This window comes from Phascolarctos cinereus, unplaced genomic scaffold (assembly GCF_003287225.1).
Source record: "Phascolarctos cinereus isolate Bilbo 61053 unplaced genomic scaffold, phaCin_HiC Scaffold_2;HRSCAF=192, whole genome shotgun sequence".
Taxonomy (NCBI): Eukaryota; Metazoa; Chordata; class Mammalia; order Diprotodontia; family Phascolarctidae; genus Phascolarctos; species Phascolarctos cinereus.
Genome location: NW_027555625.1, coordinates 118,853,295 through 118,879,176, shown reverse-complemented (window position 1 = coordinate 118,879,176; position 25,882 = coordinate 118,853,295). Strand labels below are relative to the sequence as shown.

At 36.6% G+C, this 25,882-nt stretch overlaps 1 protein-coding gene across 2 annotated transcripts in view; it reads right to left on the bottom strand.

Moving 5' to 3' along the window:
* Positions 1-25,882, bottom strand: part of APLF (aprataxin and PNKP like factor) — a 72,745-nt gene that overhangs the window by 16,060 nt on the left and 30,803 nt on the right. The window contains exon 8 of one of the 2 annotated variants that reach the window (XM_020985399.2): positions 19,793-19,918. In XM_020985399.2, coding sequence (XP_020841058.1) covers positions 19,793-19,918 — 126 coding nt within the window. Of the gene's footprint in view, positions 1-19,792; positions 19,919-21,195; positions 22,439-25,882 lie in introns of those variants that run through there. The other variant, XM_020985401.2, reaches the window with a different exon arrangement.

Sequence of the window (25,882 nt, the reverse complement as noted above, 5' to 3'; positions counted from 1 at the left end):
AATTAAAATACTAATTATATTTTTGACACAGTTGTTTCATTGATAATGAAAAATGGTACATCTTGTTCATTAGTTTCCTACTTTAAAATATTAGTGACATTTTACTTTTTCCTTGTTTATGACAGATAGACAGAACTCACAGAGTAGCTGCATTTTAATAAGATAATTTACATTTTTGAGGAGAAAAAAAATTTAAGTCATCAAATAGTTCTTGAATGAATTAAAAACAAGTTACATCAAAGATTTCAGAAATGTTTACTTGACATTTTTTGTTTAATACCTATGCGGTGTGGAGATGAGACTGAGTTGTTAAAAATTATGCCAGTGAAGTGCCAATATTGTACTACCAATATGAAAAAGTTTCTACCAGTATAAAATGGTTTCTAGTAAGGACCAGGTGATAGACTACACGTTTGTCCTCCAAAGATCTAACCTAAATTCATAAGCGATCATCATCAGATGGTTTTGTCACTAGGTGATGATTTTAGCAATCATGTTTATACTAGACATGATCAGAATGTCAGTACCAGTAGGACCAAGAGAGGTAAAATCATGACCCTCAAAGTACTGAAGGGCAACAGATATGCCTTAAAAAATAAAGGATTCTAAGACCAAACAGGGAAGCCAGGAAACAAAAGTTAGTAATAATTCCATTTATTCCCTATTATTCAATGACTGACACACAGATCCCACCTGTGACTCTCACCTGACCCCTAATACAATCCTCCTTTACCATCTCTCTGCCCAATTATCTAAATCCTTCAAGTACCCAACTAAAACACCTCTCCTGACCACCCCAAAAGGAAAAATTATCTCTTTTCTCTGAACTTCTCTACCACTTCTTTTGTCCAGAACATTTAGCACTTATCACATCATTTGTTATCTTCCCTTCTAAATGTTTGTCTTCTCAACTCCACTGTGGGCTCCTTGAAAATAGAGGCAATGTTACATAATTCTTTGAATCCTTTACAATACCTAACAGTTTCTTTCATTTATCTTGGATAGAATTGAGCATGTTTCCCATTCTTAAGAAAGAAATTAAATTCTATTTTCTGTACTTTAAGAAATTTTTCTCATTGAATGAATAAAAACATTTTCTATAAAAACTGATGTGGAGAAATTCCAGGAGCCAAGATGGTGGAGCAAACAGTAGATTGCTGTCCCTCTCCCATTCTTATCCCTGAACACCTATAAAATAGCACCCCAGAAAAGATCCTGGGACAGTGGAATCAGTGGAAAGACAGGGTGGAGCAGTCTTTTGCTCCAGGAGACTTAGAGAATCAGCAAACATGGTCCATATCACTTAGGTAAAAGGGGAGAGCAGTCCAGGATAGAAGGCATCCCAGTAAGCCAACAACAGGCATCAACGCAGCAAACCAATAGGAGATCTTGAGCCCTAGAACAGTGGAACAGGTAAATGTCAACACTAGGAACCCCCATATGCCTTAGCACAGTCAGGGGAACTGGCAGATTCCAGCTCAGAGAACCAACACATGCGCCAGCACAGCCCCAGGCAGGTAAGGTATCTTCTAGCAGCAGACCTCTCTGTGATTCAACACAGCCCTGCGTGGGCAGGAATTCTCCTGCAGTGGACTTCTACTTACTATAGTGCAGCCTTGGATGGGCAGGAGTCTTCCTGCAGCAGACCTCCGTGTGCTTCAGTGTAGCCCCAGGGAAACACAGAAAAACCGCACCTGGCCTCAACACACGCCAGACACTACCACTAGGACCCCAGCTCAGCACCAGGAAAATTACCAGACCTCTACAGCCTCCAGCAGCCAGCACCTGAGGCCCCAGGGCACAAAGCTAGCGACCACGCCCCTGACCCCCAACACAAGAAGCTTGGGAAAATGCCCCCTGTGCTCTAGCAGGAGAGCTCAACTTTAAAAGCCAGGAAACTGGCAAACATCATGAGCAAAAAGCAGAAACAAATACTGACCATAGACTCTTTCTATGGGGGCAGGGAAGATCAAAATACAAACTCAGAAGAAGACAACACTGTCAATATACCTACATCAGAAACCCCAAAGGGGGATATGAATTAGGCTCAAGCCCAAAAAGGCTTCTTGGAAGAGTTTAAGAAATATTTTAAAAGTCAAATAAGAGAGGTAGAAGAAAAATTGGGAAAATAAATGAGAGGTATACAAGAGAGAGTCAATAGCTTGGAAGAGGAAGGACAAAAATTGACTGAAGAAAACAACTCCTTAAAAAGTAAAACTGGCCAAATGGAAAAGTAGGTACAAAAGTTAACTGAAGAAAACAATTTCTTAAAAATTAGAATTGGGCAAGTGGAGGCTAATGACTCTGTAAGACATCAAGAATCAGTCAAACAAAATCAAAAAAATGAAAAAAATAAAAGAAAATGTAAAATATCTCACTAGAAAAACAAGTGACCTGGAAAACAGATTCAGGAGAGATAATATAAGAATTATTGGACTATCTGAAAGCCATGATGAAAAAAAGAGCCTGGATAGCAACTTTCAAGAAATTATCGAGGAAAACTCCCTGGAAGTTCTAGAACCAGAGGGTAAAATAGTCATTGAAAGAATCCTCCTGAAAGAGATCCCAAAATGAAAACGCCAAGGAATATTGTAGTCAAATTCCAGAATTAACAGGTCAAGGTGAAAATACTGCAAGCAGCCAGAAAGAAACAATTTAAATACTGTGGAACCACAGTCAGGATTACACTGGACTTAGTAGCTTCTACATGAAAGGATCAGAGGGCCTGGAATATGATATTCCAGAAGGCAAAGGAGCTTGGATTACAACCAAGAATCAACTGTCCAGCAAAACTGAGTATACAATCTTTCAGGGGAAAAGATAGACATTCAATGAAATAGGGTACTTTCAATCATTCCTGATTAAAAAAAAAAAACAGAACTAAACAGAAAATTCAATTTTTGAATACAAGTCTCAAGAGAAACATAAAAAGGTAAACAGGAAAGAAAAAAAAAGAGATATTACTCAATAAGGATAGGCTGTTTACATCCCTACATGGTAAGATGGTACTTATAACTCCTGAGAACTGTACCTTTATCATGGCATCTAGAAGGTGTATACATAGTGGATATGGGTATAAGTTGACTTTTATGTGATGTTAAAAAATTAAGTGGTGAAAAAAAGGACTGTACTGGGAGAAGAGGAAAAGAAGAAGCAGAAAAGGGTAAATTGTATCACACAAAGAGGTGCAAAGACCTATTATAGTAGAGGGAAAGAAGAGAGGGAAGTGAGCATTATTTGAACCTTAATTCTCATTGGATTTGGCTCAAAGAAGTAAAAACATACACATTCAATTGGGTATAGAAATCTATCTTAGGGACAGCTAGGTGGCGCATGGATAGAGCACTGGCCCTGAAGTAAGGAGGACCTCACTTCAAATCCGGCCTCAGACCAAACACTTGACACTTACTAGCTGTGTGACCCTGGGCAAGTCACATAACCCCAACTGCCTAAAAAACAAAAACAAACAAAAACAAACAAAAAAAGAAATCTGTCTTACCTAAAGGAAGTAAGAGGGGAAAGGGGAAAGAAAAGGGAAGGGGACAGATAGAAGGGAGGAGAGAAAGGAAGGAAGAAGTAGTGGGGAAAGGGGAAAGAAAGGTGGGGAGGGGCTGATAGAAGGGAGGTAAGATTGGGTGAGATGGGAGTCAGAAGCAAAATACTAGTGAGGAGAGAAAGGAGAGAGAAAAGCATAAATGGGGAGGGAAGGGAGAATAGGAGGGAGAGAAAGACACAGTTAGGAATCATAACTGTCAATGTGAATGGGATGAACTATCCCATCAAATAGAAGCAGATAGCAGAGTAGATTAAACATCATAACCCTACAATATGTTGTTTACAAGAAACACATGTGAAGCAGAGAGACACACAAAGTAAAGGTAAAAGGCTTGAACAGAATATATTATGCTTCAGCTGAAGTTAAAAAGCAGGGGTAGCAATCCTGATCTCAGACAAAGCAAAAGCAAAAATAGATCTAATTAAAAGAGATAAAGAAGGAAACTACATCCTACTAAAAGGTACCATGGACAATGAAGTAATATAATTACTAAACAAGTGGTATGGCATCTAAATTCTTAGAGGAGAAGTTAAGTGAGTTACAGGAAGAAATAAACAGAAAAACTATATTAGTGGGGGACCTCAGTCTCTCCCTCTCAAAACTAGATAAATCTAATCACAAAATAAACAAGAAAGAAATTAAGAAGGTGAACAGAATTTTAGAAAAGTTAAATACGGTAGACCTCTGGAGAAAATGGAATGAGGATAGAAAAGAATATACCTTTTTCTCAGCGGTATATGGTACCTACACAAAAATTGACCATGTACTAGGGCATAAAAACCTCACAATCCAATGCAGAAAGGCAGAAACATTAAATGCATCCTTTTCAGATCATGATGCAATAAAAATTACATGTAATATAGGGCCATGGAAAGATAGACTAAAAATCAGAAATTTTAAAAAATTAAAAATTAATTTCCAATTAGAAACTAAATAATCTAATCCTACAGAATGAGTGGGTCAAATAACAAATCATAAAAACAATCAATAACTTTATCAAAGAGAGTGACAATAATGAGACAACATACCAAAACTTATGGGATGCAGCCAAAGCAATTCTTAGGGGAAATTTTATATCTCTAAATGCTTACATAAATAAAATAGAGAAAAAGGAGATCAATAAATTGAGCACGCAACTAAAAAAAGGTAGAAAATGAACAAATTAAAAATCCCCAATTAAATACCAAATTAGAAATTCTGAAAATCAAAGGAGAGATTAATAAAATTGAAATTAAGAAAATTACTGAACTAATAAATAAAACTAAGAGCTGGTTTTATGGGAAAAAAACAAAATAGATAAACCTATGGTAAATTTGATTTAAAAAAAGAAAGAAGAAAACCAAATTACTAGTATTGAAACTGAAAAGGGTGAAGTCACCACCAATGAAGAGAAAATTAAAACAATAATTAGGAGGTATTTTGCTCAACTGTATGCCAATAAATCTGACAATCTAAGTGAAATGGATGAATATTTATAAAAATATAAATTTCCCAGATTAAGAGAAGAGAAAATAAAGTAAATTATCCTATTTCAGAATAAGAAATTGAACAAGCCATCAATGAACTCCCTAAGAAAAATCTCCATGGCCACTTACTCCAAGATTTACAAGTAAATTCAACTAAACACTTAAAGAATAATTCTAATATTGTATAAACTATTTGGAAAAATAGGCAAAGGAGGAGTCCTACCAAATTCTTTTTATGATACAAATATGCTGCTGATACCTAAACCCAGAAGAGCCAAAACAGAGAAAGAAAATTATAGACCAATTTCCCTAATGAATATAGATGTAAAAATTTTAAATAAAATCTTAGCAAAGAGATTATAGCAACTTATCATGAGGATATACACTATGACCAGCTGGGAGTTAAACCGAGAATGAAAGGCTGGTTCAATATGAGAAAAACTATCAATATAATTGAACATATCAACAACAAAACTAACAGAAATCATACGATTATCTCAATAGATGCAGAAAAAGTTTCTGACAAAATATAACACCCATTCCTATTAAAAATGTTAGAGAACATAGGAATAAATGATGTTTTCCTCAAAATGATAAGCAGTTATATTTTAGATAAATTAGCCTAAAATAGAGAACTATAAATTAGCCTAAAATACACAGAACTATAAATTAGCCTAAATATATAGAAAACTGTGTCAAATTCATAAGAATATAAGTCATTCCCCAACTGATACATGGCCAAAGGATATGAACAGGCAGTTTTCAGAGGAAGAAATTAAAGCTATCTATAGTCATATGAAAAAAATGCTCTAAATCACTACTGATTAGAGAAATGCAAATCAATACAACTCTGAGGTACCACATTACACCTATCAGATTGGCCAACATGACAAAACAGGAAAATGAGAAATACTGGAGAAGATGTGGGAAAATTGGAACACTAATGCATTGTTGGTGGAGTTGTAAAATGATCTAACCATTTTGGAGAGCAATTTGGAACTATGCCCAAAGAGTTATAAAAATGTGCATACCCTTTGACCCAGCAATAGCACTTCTAGGGCTATATCCCAAAGAGATCATACAAATGGGAAAAGGACCCACATGGAGAAAAATATTTATAGCAGCTCTTTTTGTGGTGTCAAAGAATTGGAAATTGAGAGGATGCCCATCAACTGGGGAATGGCTGAACAAGTTGTAGTATATGAATGTAATGGAATACTATTGTGCTACAAGAAATGACGAACAGGCTGACTTCAGAAAAAGCTGGAAAGACTTGCATGAACTGATGCTGAGTGAAGTGAGCAGAACCAGGAGAACACTGTACACAGTAAGAGCAACACTGTGTGATGACCAACTTTGACAGACTCAGTTCTTCTCAGTAGTGCAATGATCTAAGAAAATTCCAAAACTCCCAATGGAAAATGCTATCCACATCCAGAGAAAGAACTATGGAGTCTGAAAGCAAATGGAAGCATACTATTCTCTCTCTCTTTTTTTTCTTGTCATTTTTTCCTTTTGCTCTGATTCTTCTTTTACAACATTACTAATTTAAAAATATGTTTAATAAGATTGTACATGCATAGCCTACATAAGATTGCGTGATGTCTTCAGAGGGAGAATGGGAAGGAAGAAGGGAGAGAGGGAAGGGAGAAAATTTAGAACTCAAAGTCTTATGAAAATGAATATTGAAAACAAAAGATAAGTAAATGCATTTATTTTTAAAGAGAGAGAAAAATGGGGCAGCTAGCTAGGTGGCACAGCGGATACAGCACCAACCCTAGAGTCAGGAGAACCTAAGTTCAAATCTGATCTCAGACCGGACACTTGACCCTAGCTGTGTGACCCTGGGCAAGTCACTTAACCCCAATTGCCTAGCCAGAAGAAAAAGAGAGAGAGAGAGAGAGAGAGAGAGAGAGAGAGAGAGAGAGAGAGAGAGAGAGAGAGAGAGAGAGAGAGAGAGAGAGAGAGAGAGAAGAAAGTAAACTAAAGTACAAGCTATATGAAAATACCCAACTTTTTTGACTAATTTTTTAGCTTTTTATTTAATGGCTAATTTTCATTTCTGACAAGACTTTGATATTTGAAACTTTAATTTATTTCAAATATTAATTCTAAGGAGAGAGAGTTTTTCTAGTGAGAACATCCCAAGAAATGCCTACTTGCCTTAAGAATTTGTACTGAGACTTGTAAAACTTTAACCACCAAGGATCCTCATACCACCTTAACTTTACAAACCTGGGACTTGAATAAAGCAGAATTTTCTGGCATTAACAAGGTATGTAGCTTCTCTGAAGCCATGAAAATCTGACAATCAGGTTTATTACACAAAACAGAAATCAGGCTTTCTAAAATACGACTAATAAGCATCTTGAACTCCTTATTTACCTTCATTCTTCTTAAGGCCATCACAAAAGTTACTTGGGAGTGGAGATAAAATATAGTTGTTTTCCTTTCTGATGGCAACCTCAAAGTATATATTTTCCTTAGACCTGATCTCATTTGAGCATTAAAACTTGGCTCTGCTAACTCTTGTTATTATCTTAACAATCATTATAAAATGAAGCAAGACTCTGCTAATGAGCTGCAGTGGCACAGTCATTCATTCTACCAACATAATTATTAAGTCTGAGGTAGTATGAAGAGTGCTGGATTTAGAACTGGAGCACTTATCATTCATTCCTCTCCAGACTGCACTCCTGACTATCTCATAGGATTTTCTCTAAGAGGTCACAGAAACCTTTTCACCTCAGAATCTCACTTTACCTCTGAACTACCTCTCACACTGAAAGTACCCTCCACCCAAGGCCTTCTCTCTGATTGACTAGATCCTTCTAGAACCTCCATTTTAAGGAGACATATCTTCATTTCCCTCCAGACTGTGCTCCTGAATATCCTGATTTTTCTCTACCATTCCTCTATACTGAATATAATCATCACCTGCCCTCCTCCACTCCCTTTCCAGCTCCCTTTTAGGTACTGTTGTTTGTTCTTCATTTTGAAGAAAACCAATGACATCACAGGGCATGTCTTGATTTGCATATGAATTAGATTTAAGTCATCAGCCTCACTCTCTTTTCTGAGTTACTGAAGTCCAGTGGCAGGACAAAGTCAAGATGACTGGCAATGGCCTGGGATGCAGTAGATGACCTTGGCATTTCTGATGTCTAACCAAACTCTAAGAGTTTCACAGTGCCTGCTTCAGCTACCTTCAAGGCCATTGGAACCAAATGTTCTCATCTAGGGAAAGTCTTCACATCCTTGGGGTAGACCTCCCCCCACTCACTGCCAGATTTGAAGCCTGTCAGTCACTCTTGACTTGGTTTAGCCTGTTTGTAGCCACGGTACATGTTATAGCTTCTTGGAGTCACAAGTGACAGCTGGGTGGAAGTGGATACCAAAGGTGGATGAGCAGCCCTGTAAAGGGCTGTCTTTTTTTTTTTTCTCTATGTATTAGTATTCCCAAAACAGTGCCTAGCACACAGTAAGCACTTAATAAATACTTACTGACTTAATTTGTTTACTTTTTAAAAATTCCCAGCTGCACTTGACTATCTAACCTCAAAAAAGTCACTTAAATTCTCTGGGATTTAGGTTTTCATGTTTAAAATGGGGAGAGAGGATCAGCTTAAGTCTATGTTTCTTCTCTAATCCTATGATGTACCTACTATTAGTAGTAATAGTACCCACTATTTTGTAGATAACAGTCTGCCTAACATAGTTGTCATCAATAAATACTAAATTCATTCTCAAAAATAATAAGTAAAAGAATACAGTATGAATGCTATATCATCCCCACAGAATATTAAAAGACTTCGAGGAAGGTCTCTAACACATGGGAGATTCCTTGTAAGGACTTATGGAAGAATATGGAAAAGAATCTCATAGGGTAAGAAGTGTCACCAACAGGTAGCAGTCTGCACCAAATGAAACCACATACCCATTTAAGTACTAACGTATAAATACTGACATATACCTGAGTCAGGACATTTCAAATGAGATACTTTTAAAAAAAAAAGGTGGACCAGAAATATAAAGGTATAAGCCAAAGAGGAGAAAGTATTATAAAGCAAGTAACGAGATAACCATGGACATATATGTGTAGAGGAAAAGAGGAGTATACTAGGCTGTAAAGGGCTTGCACTGATGGGTTTGAGGATTTAGGCCAGGCCGGGTTTTACTTGTAACGTGTCCTTAGTCTGAGGGCCACCTAAGTCAGAATGTAGGCTCTCCAAGCCCTCCCCTGCTCTGTCTTTCCCTTGAGAACAGAAGGACCTTGAAAGATAACCAGAAAGCGAAGAGACGTTTTAGGGGGGACTCCCCCTAGTTACCATTCCCATGAGAAAAACTATTGTTGATACTTTGCCTTTTCCACTCTGGGTTCTCTTCCCACAAATGGGGTATAAAAACCCTAACCCTCAGATCAATAAACGGAGCTTGTTCTAGACTTGCTACCACCTGGCCTGCATAATTTCTTTCTCTCTCTCATACTCGCCGGAAAACAAATACTGTCAGGTACACAGGTGCCCGCAACAAGTGGCGCCCGAACAGGGACAGGGACGTGGGAGCCTGAAAGAGTGGTTTCCCCTGGTGAGTAGCCCTTGACCACGGTGGGCTGTCTGGCCAACAGCCATAACAAGGAGTGCTCCACCCGTCTGAAACAAGATGGAAAATGGGTCACCAGAAAGCAGACAACTCCCGCTGTTTGAAAAAAGACAGCAAATGGATCACTGGAAAGGGAAAGAAGGTGATTCCCCGCCGTTTGAAAAAAGATGGCAAACAAGGTAAGGGCGATAATTTCTTCTTATGTGGTTTTAGCTCACCAGGTTAGCAGGATTAGAAAAACAGATAAGTGTGTGTGTTTTATTTTCACTTTGAATTGAAATACCTTGTTATATTTAGTTTACAGTGAAGGTGAAGTTACACAGGCTGACTGAGAGCATAAGAAAAGATAATCAGTTGAGAATATAAGAAAACATAAGCAGCTGAGATGGGACAAAGCTCATCAGCAAAAAGAGACAGGAAATATCATTTAAAAGTATTAAAATCATTAGTAAAAGACAGGGGATTGTTGATCACTTCTGGACAGTTAGTCGTCCCTATAGGATTGCAGATTGTTTTGCCTGTCCAACAAAGTTGTCAGCAACTCTGAGGCAGCTTCCATTCTGTTACAGAGACTAGCTGAAGAAAATACCAATACTGACTGTAAAAAGTGCTTAGTTGGAACAAGGGGTTGACATACCTATTGCAGAAATGATAAAAAGAGGTCAGAATGTAGGAACAACAGCCTCCTTAGCAGAACCCTTTGCTGTGGCATTAATATCAGCTCAAAGCAGCAAAGATTACCGCTGTTATAATTGTGGAAAACAGGGTCACCTGAAAAAAGATTGTAAAGCCCCCATGTGTCATCCTCAATTACAGAAATCTCGGACAACTTCACAGATCTGTCCTAGATGTCGCAGGGGCAAACACTGGGCTAATGAGTGTCACTCTACTACAGACAGAAATGGCAATCCACTTTTGGGAAATGCCTCCTGGAGTCTGCTCTGGCCCCAACAAACAATGGGAGCAGCAGTAGCCGTAATTCCTCCAGTTCAAAGGCCAACCCAGCCACAATAAAAGAATTGTGTCACATAACTAAAGGTAGTGCAGATCTTAAGCTTTTTGCCTGTCTCCATAAAAAAATTAGGAGAATCACGAAAAAATAAATTGTGTGATTTTTGCAGGGAATTTCTGACAAGTCCCTCTGATCCTCTGGATTCTCCCTGTCATTTTGTTTTATGTTTGTCAGTGTCTGTGTGAATGACTGTCTGTGATTAACGTCTGTAATCTGTTTGATCCTTTACCACCACACAGCCACCAGCGGCAACTGGATTCTGAAATGCTGCTAGTAACCTTCTCCCCTTCTTCCCCTCCCCTAATACCAGCCACCTCCCGGAATCAGGTGGATGGGGGAGAGAAGGAGAGAAAAAAATATTTTATTATTTACATTATATGATTGATAAAAAACAAGAAAGTTTAAGCATGCAAGAATGAGAGAAGTAGGGGTAGAAAGAATAGCATAATCTGTCTGCATTAATAGCACGAACAGAGGATTTGAGAGTAAAAAGATTTGAAAACTTTTGGAGACTTATTAAGAAGAAATTCTCTTTCCTTTTGCATCCTGAGCTCTGGCCAAAGCTTTGGATGTAAAATTGAAAGATTATCAAAGATAAGTTGTTGGAAAATATTCTCTTCCTTTCTCTCGCATTCCAACCTTGGCTAAGTTGGGGTAGGGGAGAGAGAATGAGAAAAAGGAAGGAGGGTGAGTTTTCCTCCTCAGATCAAAAAGAAAAGTATTTAAGTATTGGAACACAACCAAAAGATAATTTAGTTCATTCAAATTAGTAATATGTTTGTTTCAAATTTTAAAAAATCTAGTATCGTTACAAATTGGTAAACTTTTATGTGTTATGTCAAACAATTTTTAATAATTTGGATGTTATTAAATGTGAACTAAAAGAGACTAAAAGATAGTGAGAGAACTGTGTAAAACCAGCTAAATTATTTTATGAAGCCTTGTTAATCTTTTTTTATAACGTTTTATAATCATCAATTAGAAAATCAGGTATTCCCATCTTTACCTGTGATTAACGAACAGCTTAGAGCTAAAACAATTTAAATATCACTTATGAAAATTACCAAATTGTTAACTAAGTTATCTGAGGTTACTGTTTTAATGTTAAAACCTAGAATTTTTAATTACTTATGAGTGAAAAGGAGGGGCACAAGGCAATTCCCTTTACTTTGTAAGCTTGCCAAGGCTCCTAGCAACCAGCTGTCTGAGCAAGGTCATCTGCTCTGAAAAAAGAACTTGTTTGTGTTATTGAGTTCCTAAACAATTAATTTGGCTTATTAAGAAGTTGCAACTTTATAAAATGATTTCTAATAATTGGCTTTTACACCAGAACAAGTTTAAATTTGAGAAAAAAGAATGCTAAGCGACATCTCTTATGTATGTGAGTCTTAGTAAATCTTTATTACTTATTACAACTCCATGAGAATAAAAATTGACTGTATCTGGCTTTAAGCTGTGATTAGTGAAACTTACTGTTTAACATAAAAGACTCTTAGGACTATAATTAATTTTGTTTTGAGTTTGAATTTAAGTACAGCTGTCTCCATTAAATCAGTATTTGAAGCTTTCCTATTATGATCCTTTAAGAAGGAATGGTTCTCACTATGTGCCAAAATTTTGTTCCTAACACTATCAAACCTGTTAGGCAGAAATATTCCCAGACAAAAATAATTCATTATATGGATGATATACTTTGTAGTTGTTCTACTACTAGCAAACTCTCCTCATTAATGCCTAAGTTTTAACAAGCCTTTCAGTCTCATAGATTTATAATTGCCCCTGAAAAAGTACAAAAGAAACCACCCTTTGCTTACTTTAGCCATAGTGTTTTACAGTCTACAATTAAACCCTCCAAAAAATATTACAAATTAATCAAGATTCCTTAAAAACTTTTCATAATTTTCAAAAGACTTTTTAAAGATATTAATTACTTTTAGCCTGCCTAATAGATCATCACTAGTCAATTTTTTCAAGATGAATTTAAACTAGTAGAATAAAAGATAGTTGAAACTCAATTATTTCCCCTTAATTTATGAGGCACAGCATTTTACATCTAATGAGAGCTGTTATTTTCTCCCGCCCACTGTTTATGCTCCTCCCATTATGCACAAATCTGATAAAATACAATAGAAATCTGATAAACCTGTTTTGGGTTCCTTAAAATTCACCTGTTTTTATTATTAAAAAGAAGTCAGGAAAATTGACAATGCCTCATGACTTCCTAGCCTTTGATAGTTATTGATTTAAAAGACTGCTTTTTTACTATTCCGTTCCAAGAAGCTAAAAATGATATATTATCTAGTGACATATTAATTGCTAACACTTAACTTTTTATTAAGTTTTTATTGAGCCTTTCATTAACTATATTCTGCCAATACAATCACCTTAACTATTGAGAAGAAACATTTTGTGACTATATTTGAATAAACTCCTACATTATTCCAAACATAGTATAAAAAATAATAATTTTTTTTTAATTAACAGCCTGTTTCAAAAGTATCAAGAGGTTTTTCTACCAAACAGATTTGACAATTGGATGTCATTTATATGCCTTCTTTTGCAAACCTTTCTTATATTCATGTTATAATTCATATTTTTTCTTCTTTCATTTTTGCCACTCTACAAACAGGTGAAACAAACATATAATCAATCATATTTTACAAACCTTCACAGTTTAGAGTGTACTTAAACAAATTAAAACAGATAATACTCCTACATATGTTATCAAAACATTTTCTTCCATTTATTCTTTTTATAATATTTCTCTAATCACAACCATTTTATATAATTGAAAACAAAAATATTACAATTATTCTTTTTAAACAAAAAAGGGGGAATCTAGGCTATTACTCCTCATTGATAATTGGCTATTAATTATTGACAATTGGCTATTAATTTTTAAAATATATTAACAAAGATGGGTACACTGCAGCTGAAAAACATCTTGAGAAAAATAAACATCCAAAGGCCCAAGTCCATTACTGGATCCGTTACTAACAAGGGGATGAGGGTATGCTTGTATTTTTTCAGAAAACTTTGATAAACCTGTCTGGATACCGGAGGAAAATGTCCGAGTGTGTATAACAACTCACAGCTTGAATGCAGAGTATGAGAATCTGGGGAAAGCGCAGGAGGAGCCAATCCACAGTGACGAGTCGCCTTCCCACATGGGGTCAAGTGAAAGCTCCCTCTCATCAAGTGATAAAAGACTCCTGAACTTGTATTTTTAGCAATAGTAGCCTTACTTTCTGCTCAAGTGTGTAATGTACAGGGTGCTCAGAACTGGACTTCTTTTCCCTTTCCACCCTGGTTGCAACCCATCACAAATACGGACAAATTGGGACTATATATACTAACAATACACATGTATTCGGAAGATGAAAAGATCCCTGTCTCCAGGACAGAGCCAATGTTACAATTACCCTCAGAACTCTCTAGCATCCAGGACACCTATATGTTTTTCAAAATTTAGCAACAATATTGAATCATGTCTTTTTCTTGTTACATCATTTGTTAATACCAGTTAGTCTAATGAATACTTAAATTTTATTCAATCTAATACTATTTTTGAATTGGAATGTTACTTGTGTCAACTGTACCTTCAAACAATGTATTGATCATAATGACTATATTGTACTTTTGGTAAAACAATAATCATTTGTTATTTTCCCTACTAACATTCCACATGAATAGTTCCAGAACTCTGGTAAACGTGATCCTAAAATTATTATTTCCTCCTTACGTCAATCAAAACAATTTATTGGTCTCCTTATTATTGGTTTAATCATTGTTGCTTCTTTTATTGTATCTACTACTGTTGTATCTATAGTGCTACAATCTGAAATTTAAATTGCATAATTTGCATATTACTTAGCAATGTTTAGTACTTAAAGCATAAGAAGCCATTGATATATTGTATAAAGTTAATTTATTAGAGCAATCAGTATCATATTTAGGAGATAAGTTAGAAACCTTGAAAACAAGGTTGCTATTGCAATGTGATTACAGATATGCATATATTTACATTACCCTGCTACCCTATGATGCTTCAGATCCTAGTATCTCATGAGAGAAGATGCATGCCCGCCTATTGGGGGCATGGCACAATTCTAATATTACCCTCAATATTAATACCCTTCAGGATATTACTGCCAACTTTGAACTGCTCAGTACGCTAACAATTGGTCTGCTGTATTACAACATCAAATTTAAATAGATACTATGACGCAACAAGAATTGGATGTTTTAGAGCAGTCAGTGATAGCTTTAGGAAGACAAATAGAACAATTAACAATGCACTTCAATTTGAAATGTGATTATTGTTATTCATTTATCTGTGTAGCCCCATATGTGTTTCAAATTTCACTAGTGTTAACATTGAACAAATATTAAATAAGCTCCAGGATGCTTGGCACTCTCAAAATATTACATAGAAAATTAAACAATTATCCAAAATACAACATGAAATTGCTTATTCTTATATTGATGGTATTGCTCTTAAGATATTGCAAACAAATTGTTAAATTAGATTGATCAACTTAATCCTTTTAAGAATGTATTAAGTTTGCTACTGCATTTTTTACCTTGGCTATGTTTTGTATTGATTTTGTGTTTCCTCCTTCCCTGCTTGTTAAAGTACACTCGCCATATTTTAGGTGAGATTTTTACATCCCTTTATCTTCTCAAGTTAAACAGTAAGAGGGGGGAGATTGTGGAGGGCTTGCACTGATGGGTCTGAGGATTTAGGCCAAGCAGCGTTTTACCTTTTGCCTGTCCTTAGTCTGAGGCCCACCTAAGTCAGAATGTAGGCTCTCCAAGCCCTCCCCTGCTCTGTCTTTCCCTTGAGAACAGAAGGACCTTGAAAGATAACAGGAAAGCGAAGAGACGTTTTAGGGGGGGATTCCCCTAGTTACCGTTCCCATGAGAAAAATTATTGTTGATACTTTGCCTTTTCCACTCTGGGTTCAGTTCCCACGAATGGGGTATAAAAACCCTAACCCTCAGATCAGTAAATGGAGCTTATTCGACATTTGCTACCCACCTGGCCCGCGTAATTTCTTTCTCTCTCTCATACTTGCTGGAAAACAAACACTGTCAGGGACACAGGTGCCCATGACACTAGGTGATTTACCAATTGTGGTAACCAGATTTCAGCAAAGTCAAAGTGGAACACAGAGGATAAGTAGCCAAGGTAGATAGTGAGATGATGGTAGAAAGTACACTTGGAGGGAAAAGGGGAATATCAAGAAATTTACCAAAAGCAGTCATATAACAGAGCTGGTTGATGTAATCAGATACACAGATAACCTACTTTTGGATTCCATCACTTCTGACAAGTTTTTACAGCTTAAACGTGGCTGGGAATTACAGTGAACTCCCTACTATGACCATCTAACCAAGATAATAAAAGTAAATAACTCACTCATACATCCGAAAACTAGGAGAACTACACTAAAAAATCCAGGGGAAAAAAGAGATTACTTTTTCATTTACTAACCAATAGCAAGAACTAACAAGGTAAAATAGTCCAAGCTGGGTTTATACCCTGTTACTGTTTTGAAAAATAAACGACTTACTGACCCAAAGGCCATTATTTATAGTTTCTCTGTTTTGCTTGAAAAAGTGTGTCCCCATTTTGTTTAAAAACTTAACCACTGACCTACAATTTAGAAAGTTATAAATAATATCGCCATGCCATCAGTGGTCAGACAGTCATGACTTTAAACAGTAGAAAGCAAAGAAGTTAATTCATAGGCTTCCATCTGCATTAAGAAGGAAGACCCTGTAAGCCCATAGCTGTGCAGCAGACTGTTTTTCATTGGCACATGTAGCTTCTGATGTTTGAACTGGTTTAGAGAAACCCTGCTTAAGTACTGTATGTCTACTTTGATCTTACACAAAGAATTAAGGTTTTGTTAGATCTAACTTTACAGGAAGTTTTAGAAGTCATTCTTCTTGGCTTTCTGTATTGCTCTTCTTTTGCTCAAAAAAGACAAATTATTACGGTTTAATGATTCATATAAATTATAAAAACTAGAGAAAGAAGGAGGAGGGAAATCATCCCATAGCACCTTGAAGCTAATATTCTTGGAATCTCTTACTTGTCTACTCATAGCTTCTTTTTTAGGGACTTTATCTACCTGTAATCTTTTATATAGGTGAAAAATTTATGAAACAGTTTTAAAAACAAAGATGTAGAAATTCTTTAAAAAATACCCATTTCAGTTCTCTTTTTGTCAGTCCTAGACCACAACAACATGGAAAGTGTCATGTCTTTGCACAACTAGAAAGTTCCATAATTACAGAAAATATCAAAAGTGGAATGACAAATAGTATAAGAAAACCCATTTGGGCATTGCCCTGGAGGCCAACTCATTTGGAAGAGAATCCCAGAAAACCAAGTAGCACAATTCTGCCACCAGGAAGTATTTAAGAGTCAGCTAAGTAAGAATGGCAAAATACCCCTAAAAACTCTGCCTTTGTTCTCAAAGATGGCTGCTTGAACTTTACTGAGAAAAACAATGAGGCTTTGGTTGCTGGATTTGGTCTGAAATCTCATGCTGCTGGTGAGAGTCCTGGAGTGCCACTTTAAAAGTGGCAAACATTTCTCCTCTGGTCTTGTACAAAGGCAAGACAGAAAGACTAAGATCATAAAAATTGTATAATGCCTTTGTTATAGTGAAAAATTTCCATGTAACAAAACAAAAGTATTCACTTCATTTGTAGGCTCTCCTATTCTCTAAGTATAAACATTGCTCTCACAAACAGCCCCTAGTGAGATGAATGAGATCCCCAAGAAGCAGAGTTTCTGGGTAATTAATAATCAATTTATTAATCAGGCTATCCAGAAATCAATAAATTGATGGTCAGTGGTTTCTCCTGGTAACCAAAGATACCAGAGTAGACTCTGAAACACCTTAAATTACTTCTGAAAGGGAACTCCCCTGACAAGTGAAAATCAACCTTGATTGGGGGACATTTAACAAGGAGGTGGGCTGAAAGTCTTCAGCTTCTCCTGCTGAGAATATGGTTTGCTCATGAGACTCAGCCATCTCAAGCATCTGGGCAAGGGGGGAGCCATTTCTAATCCAGACCTCTCTAGTTAGTTTTCTCCTTCATGAGCTGAGCTACCCTAAACTCTAATGGAAGGCATCAAGGACAAGGGGTTCCTACTGCAGGTAAAGGCTCACCCAGATTAGATTCTGCTTATACTCTAAACAGAAATTAGGTCTCCCAGCTAGGTAGGATTCCACCCATCTAGTTAATGAGCATGAGCCTTGAGGGCTGGGAGCAAATCTCATCAGTCCAGAGGTTGATTGACCTTTTCAGGAGTTGAGTTTTAACAGAAATAAAGGGGAAAAGGTGGATTACAAATTAATAATTTGTAAATTAATAATAATAATAATAATAATAATAATAATTGATATAATAATATAATATTAATTTCATTAGTATGCTGTAGAGTCTAGAAAATGTTTGTCTGTGGTTGGAAAGCTAAGCCTAGAATCTGTTCTCCAAAACTGAGATGTCCATCTATGTGCATTCAAGAATCAGTCTGACAAAATGATTCCTTTTAAAAATTTAAGTTTCTAAGTATACTTTCAAATACATTTTATAAGCCTTCTGTATTACAAATAAAGTTCTGAGTACCACACATATTTTCTGAGTGTAAAAAAATCAATTTAAAGCACATTTAGTAAAGGAATTACAGACACAGAAAATTCAGTCAATTCAAACTGATAGAAAAGTGGCCAATACTACTTCAGGTAATGTCAAGTTTTGTTGATTAGTTGTTTCAGTAGTGTCCGCCTTTCATGACCCCATTTGGAGTTTTCTTGGCAAAAATACTGGAGTACTTTGCCATTTCCTTCTTCAGTTCATTTTACATGTGAGGAAACTGGAGCAAACAGGATTAAGTGACTTGCCCAGGGTCACACAGTTAGTAATTATCTGAGGCCAGATATGAATTCAGAAAGACAATCTTTCCTGACTCCAAGTCCAGCACTCTGTCCACTGGGCCATCTACCTGCCCCACTGTAAAGCTTATGTAAAGCTTATAAGGGTCAAAATAAAATTAGATTAAAGACACATTGCAACCTGTCAAGTAAGAGGAACACATTCTAGAAGGAGTAGACATTAGCCTGCCAACTTATTTTCCCTAATATTTGAATATTACTCTCATCTTCCTGTTAAAAATTATAGTATTAGGATTAACAAGCACATCAAGAGGTCACCCCCTTAATTAACCCAGATCACATTTATCACCTAAGATGGCTGGTTGGAGGCAGCACAGCACAGCAGAAACAGTTGCTGTAGGTGGGAGTACTGAACTTGGAATCAAGGGATCTGAATGCAGATTCTAGTGCCATTATTTATGGTCAGAGTGACTTTGGGCAAGACCCCCAACCTCTTTGGAAGTCAGTTTTCTCATCTATAAAATGAGGGAACTGAATGAGTTGACCTCCTTACAGCTTTAAATCTATGATCCTATGATCCCTATTTTGAAAGACCTTTATGGACAGAGATTAAGTACCCTTTCTGGGTAAGCCTGCAATCACCTCAATGGGGAAGGTTACTGATTGTAATAAATATATTTTAGGCAAAAGAGAGCAATGCAGATGTCTACACAAATAAAAACAGTGATAGAATACCAAAACTGTCCAGAGAAATTATATACTATTATTCAAAAAAAATTTTAACATGGGTTATCCTAATCCAAAAATTTTAATGTGCTAACAATATGAGCGAGGAAGCACAGTGGGGGGCAGCTAGGTGGCACAACGGACAGAACACTGGGCTTGGAACCAGGAAGAGTCACCTTCATGAGTTCAAATCTGGCCTCAGATGCTAGCTATGTGACCCCAGGTAAGTCACTTAACCTAGCCCTGTTTGCCTCAGTTTCCTCATCTGTAAAATGAGCTGGAGAAGAAAATGGCAAACCACTCTAGTATCTTTGCCAAGAAAACTGCAAATGGGGTCACGAAGAGTCGGACATGACTGAAGATGACGGAACAACAACAAAATGACACCCTGAGTGCAGCAGCAGCAGCAGCAGCAGCAACAAGAGCTAGAATCTATGTACAAAGATGCTCTGCTATCCTGTAGACGTCCCTTCAGAAACGAAGACTACTATCAGACATTCACAGATTTACGTACCTGTAACAAGAAGTTCCATATGGGCATTCAGGTCTGTTGTCATCCTCATCTTGATTCATGACTTGCACATCTCTGTAATCCCTATCACCAGGGTGGCTGAACTGTTGAAAATGGACAGGGTTCTTCCTATGAATTCAATAAATACATTGTTAGAGACAAGAATTTGTAAAATTTGAAACATTTTTTACTCAAATGTTGGGCAACTCCAACCTCATAGGCAATTCATTTTTAAAAGAAGGTTCTTTTATGCCACTCGGTCAATGCGGAATGCTGTAGATCATCACATTCAGTGGGTCAAGAACATCAATCTAGTTTTTACCGATACTTAATTTTTTTTTTACCAAATTTATAGTCCTCATTAGACAAATGGCCTTATAAAGATAAAAGTTTCAAATGTAGTTAGTATTTCTGAACTTTTAGACTACTAATAAGAAATCTCCCACTAATTATCCCACTCTGATGCCTTATTGTGACATGGAGGTTGACACTGGGTTCTCAAAGACTATGTCCACAGAGCCCAATCTATGTCAGGGCCTAAACGGAAAAGATTTCAAGTACAGAATATTTAAAGTTGAGACATTAGTAACAGACTGTGTGTCATGAGAGAGCCAATCTAGCTAAGCAGCAATTTATGAAGCCATCTACTAGGATTTGGATGGAATTGTGATTGGTATCACTGAAATCACTGATAATTTCAAAGTTCTACTACACAAGACTTTAAGAGCCTGCCTTTTTTTGTGTAGATCTTTAAATACAAGTGTCCCAAAAGTCTTATTGCAGTTTTAAGCTTAAATAGCTTTAACAGCTTAAGCCAGATCTAAGACTTTTGGCATGCCTTATATGTTCTATCTTCTCGCCAAGCTTCTTCTCCGACAGTCTCCTCTAAGGCAGAGCCTTTGTCAACTTTATCTTTTTATTTCCAGTGCCTGGCAGTTGATGATAATTTAATAAATATTTACTTAACGAAAAATGAAAATCATCCATAACCATAAGAAACAACACATGAAAGCTAAGTTACTTTGGTTTGGTCAGTCATTGGAAGAAGGTATGGCAGTTCAAATCAAGAGACAAAATTTAGGTTCTCATGTCTTTCTTTAAAACTGAATTCCACTGAAAATCTTAAATGACCATTGAAAGAAAAAACCTATCAAAAGCAAAAAAAAAAATTTGGCATTAATTCAAGACTACAAATATTTGCTGATAAAACTTAAGCACATAAGAGAATATTATAACATTTTTAATGGTTTATATGTTTTATTTGTTGGTTATATTAAGTATGTTGTTTGGATAAATTGAATACAGTATTCAAAAGGTAAAAGAAATGTAGAACACATTTTTCCTGTTGTAAGAAAGAAAGGTTTTATTCTTTTTAAGTATGTGAATTTATGACAATGGATACTCAATACTTTTGGAATAAAATAGAATTTTATTTCTTAAAAGTGACTAGCCAGAAATCAAGTATTTGGATAATAATTATCTACTTGCAGTTAAATCTGAAAGTTAAAGGACAAGATGAGAAAATACAGGGTGTTTGCAGCTTCTATCTTGATTGACTGATTCTGTTCTAAAAGTTCACTACTGAAATAAGAACATGGATATAACCAAAAATGAATGGTTTTTTACATGTATGAATTATTCAGAAAAAATTTTAAGTTGCAAATTTAGAAAAAGTCAGTTTAATCTCTTGGAATGAAGTATTAGGTGACAAGAGGGTATTCATTTTGTATGTATTCATGTAATGTAAGCATTGTGACACCAGGTGTCGCTGTGGAACCCCAGCTTCCTGATGCTCCTGTGAGCCAGGTACCGGAGTTTCATGGCAAAACAAAGACGTTAGATTCCTAGTCTGATGTTGGGATCCCAGCCCTACGCTAGCAAAGGGCACTGTCTCCTCTGTTGTTCCCAGAACTGCCCCTAAGCATTTATATGTCATCTACTACATGCCAAACTGAGCTAAGCTTTTACAAATATTATCTCATTTGATGGCACACATATATTTCACAGAACATATTTATGTCTGAACCTTGTTACTTTCCCCCAGAGGAATACAATGCATTCTAATAAGAATGTGATAATAACTGGGAAATACAAGTAAAGTAGATACAGGTGATGAATGAATAGAGCATTTATTAAGTCCTTACTATGTACAAACCCTGTGCTCAGCTCTGGGAATACAAATAGAAGAGTATGGCAGACCCTGCTTTCAGGGAGCTTATCTTCTTATGGGGGAAGTAACACATATGGAAGGTTTCAGGTATAAGTCAGATGTAAAGGTCCCATGGTCCTCAGGGTACAGCAACTAAGCAGATGATAACAACTCTTCTTTAATGACAGTTCCATTGATAAAATAATATCAGTTTCTATTGCTGAATCACATGAGAGTGCCAAGGACTTTGGCAAGAACTTTCTCTTCTGGGTTTTCAGTAGCCGTGGCTGCATTACCCACAGGAACAGTTGCCAGGCTGATCTCCACAGGGGTTGTCTCCCAAGATGATGGCTGCAAGGTCTAAGCTATTCTCAAGGCTACTGAGGTCAAGGTCTCGAGCTGTCCGTATCAAGTGATGTGAGGGGACATGGTGGTCAAGGTAGTGATAGTGGTCTGACTTGGCAAAAGCAGCCGGTGATGTAGTGGATAGAGCGGTAGGCCTGGAATTGTAGAGATCTCAGTTCAAATCTGGCCTCAGACACCTGTGGGATTCTGGGCAAGTCACTTAACTTCTATTTGTCTCAGATGCCTCAGCTATAAAAAGGAGATATAATAGCACCTACCTTGCAGGGTTATTTTGAGGATCAAATGAAATAATATTTGTAAAAAGCATTTAGCAAAGTGTCTGGTACGTAGTAGGTGTTATGTAAATGTTTATTTCCTTCTTCTCTACAGGAATAATAACAGGCCTTCATAAAAGCTGATGCTTCATCATAGTATGGAGGTGATCCTGAGTTCCTGAAGGCCACTGTTAAGAAAGAACAAGTTCTAACATATTCTTACATGACTGGTTTTAGTAGCATCCTACGAGCCTTACCATAAGAATCTCCTTTTTTTCTCTCTCCCATTTTCTATTCTCATACCTAGTGCTGTTGCTGACCCCTGCTGTAAAGAATGAAATGTACACATGTAAGGAAATGACTACACACTCCCAAACTGAGGAAGTCAAACTTCTTTAAAAAAAAAAAAAAGAAAAAGTTTTATCTTTTAAAAATTTCTTCCTTTGTTAAAATGGTGGGAACAATTGGATTCAATTATCATTAAAGACCTTTTCAACACTAAGAAATTATGATACACCACACATATTTTCCTGTTTATTCAGAAATAATGCTTTTGGAGAAAAGGGAACTGGATTAATATGTCTTAGAGAAAAATTTCTTGAATAGTCAGCATGCAACAGCGGAAATAGGACTGTACCAATATCCCACTCTGTACAACAAGATAAGCTCCAAATGGATACACAAATTAAACAAAAAGGGTGACATCACAAACAAAATAGAAACAAAAGGAAGAAACTACCTTTCAGATCTATGGCTAGGGGAAGAGTTCATGTTCAAACGGGGGACAGAGAAGATCAGAGAAGATAAAATGAATAATTTTAATTGCATAAAATTTCAAAGTTTTTTTGCATTATCAAAATCAGTGCAATTAAAATTTACGATACGACAGTTAACTAGGAAAAATATTTGCAACAAGTTTCTCTGATAAAAGATTCATAATCAGGCTATATAAGGAATTAATTTAAATCTATAATAACAAAAGTCATTCTTCAATAAATAAATGATCAAAGGATATGAACAGGCAATTTTCAAAGGAAGAATATTTATCAGCAACAATATGAAAGAACGCTCTAAATCATTTTATTGGAGAAACATAAATTAAGGAAATTCTGGGCTTTCACCTCATAGCAAAGATTAGCAATACTGCCAACACAGCTATCACTTCTTAAAGTGTTGGGTTTTGCAGAACTGCTCACTATGTAGCTACCCTGGATATTCTCTGGAGGATCACTCATTCTTAAATATACCTGTCTGCTGCTGCCCAACACAGCTGCCCTTTCTCATCCAACCCCTATTTACTGCATATTGTTGAAGAGGCTGTTGAAAAGATTTTAGTTTGCAAACGTTTGGTGGTAAATACTTTTCAGGAAGAATATTTGAATATTACACTTACTGAAAACTAGTTTTAAAACGATTTACAAGCTAGAATTTATTAGAGCTAAATCTGTTATTAACACCAAATATGGGCAAATTATTTAAATTCTTTGCAAGAGCTGAAAAGAAGTATTTGCCTAGAGATTTGTTCTGGTCATGTGGGCTTTCAACTGAAAATGGAGAAAGACAAAGCAAGTGATATAACTACACCTGGCTAGCATAAATCTGGCTATTGTAGAAGACACTGAGCATAACCCAGACAGAAGACCAAGGGGAAAGAAAGCAACGATGTATCCATTATCAAAGACAATAAATACAGTGAAATAAAAACCTTAAGAAAGAAGTTAAGGGACTCACGTCTGCAATGTGGTGCCAGAAGAGAATATACTAGGTTTTTCTTTTTTCTCTACAAAATCTCACCTGGTGACCTTAGCAGCTCTCAAGGGTTTAATTATCCACTCTACGAGCTCCAGTTCATTACCACCTACTGCCTTCTGGGCATTCTGAACTGAATGTTCCATAAGCATCTCAACTCAATATCTCAACTCAAACAACTCTCCCAAACTTCCCTATCAAAAGCATCACCATCCAGCCAGTCACCCAGGCCCCCAATCACATTGTCACCTCTGAGTACTCACTCATTCTCCAGATGTATTCAATCAGTAGCTAAATCTTGTCATTTAGATCTGCAGACCATCTCTCACACACGCCTCCTCTTCACCATCTTAATTCAGGCCCTCACAACCTCTTATTCAGACTACTGTAAGGCCTCCTACTTAGTTTCCCTGCCACATCTCTCCCCATTTCAATCTATCCTCAGCACGCAGTGATTTTCCTAAAGTGTGGTTGTGACCATGTCATTGCCTATAACCCCCACTCAGTAAATTCCAGTATACTGCAATTAGCTCTAGGATCAAACAGAAATTCTTTTTTTCTCCACTTAAAGCTCTTCACCACATGGCCCCATCTTACCTTTCCAGACTAACACCTTCCCTTCATTCCCTCTACAATCCAGCTATACTACCTACTTGCTTGTCCTCACACACAGTCATCTCTATCTTATCTCCATGCCTTTCTGGCTATCTCCTGAATTCTCTCCCTCCTAAACGCCATCTTGTTTCCTTCCAGAGCAGTTCAGGAGCCACCTTCTACGTGAGGTGCTTTTGTCTTTGTATCCTAAACACCTAGTGCAAAACCTGGCACATAGAAAGCGCAGAATAGCAAATTTGATTATTAAGCAAATCATTGAAGCTTTATGCATGGAAGTGGAAGCAGTAATCAGAAGGAACTCTAGGTTCACTAACAAGTAATAATAAATGAACCACATTTCCTTTATAATGTCACAGAAATCAGCAAGACATTGTAGTCTTGTGTTTAATGCAAAAAAGTGACACAAAACGTAACAGATGAAATAAAAGACTAGAATTCAAATAAGGAGCTCTGCGACCTTTTCAATCCCATTAGGTTGTAGCACCATAAAGTGCAGGAATGGTAAAACAACAACATAACACATTCAGCCGCCATGAAAGCTACTAAGCAGATCCAAGAGCATACTTAGAAAAATACAAAGAGCAATCACAGGGATCAACAACAAGCTAAACATCAACAAGCATTTATTAAGCGCCTGCTGTGTGTCGAGCACTGTGCTAGGTACTAGAGACAGAAAGACAAAGTGCTTACATACTACCAAGGAAGATAAACAAGTCTATACAGAATATATATACAAAATAAATACATGATAATTTTGAGAGTAAGATCATAAGGAGTTAGTATGAGAGAAGATCAGGAAAGACTTCACGTAGAAGGTGATAACTACACTGAGTCTTGAAGGAAATGAGGGATTCAAAAGGCTGAGAGGAGGAGGGATTCGAATCTGGGCATACGGAATGGCCAGTGCAAAGATGCAAAGAAGGGAGATGTAAAGTTGGGCATGAGGAAGAAGGCTGGTTT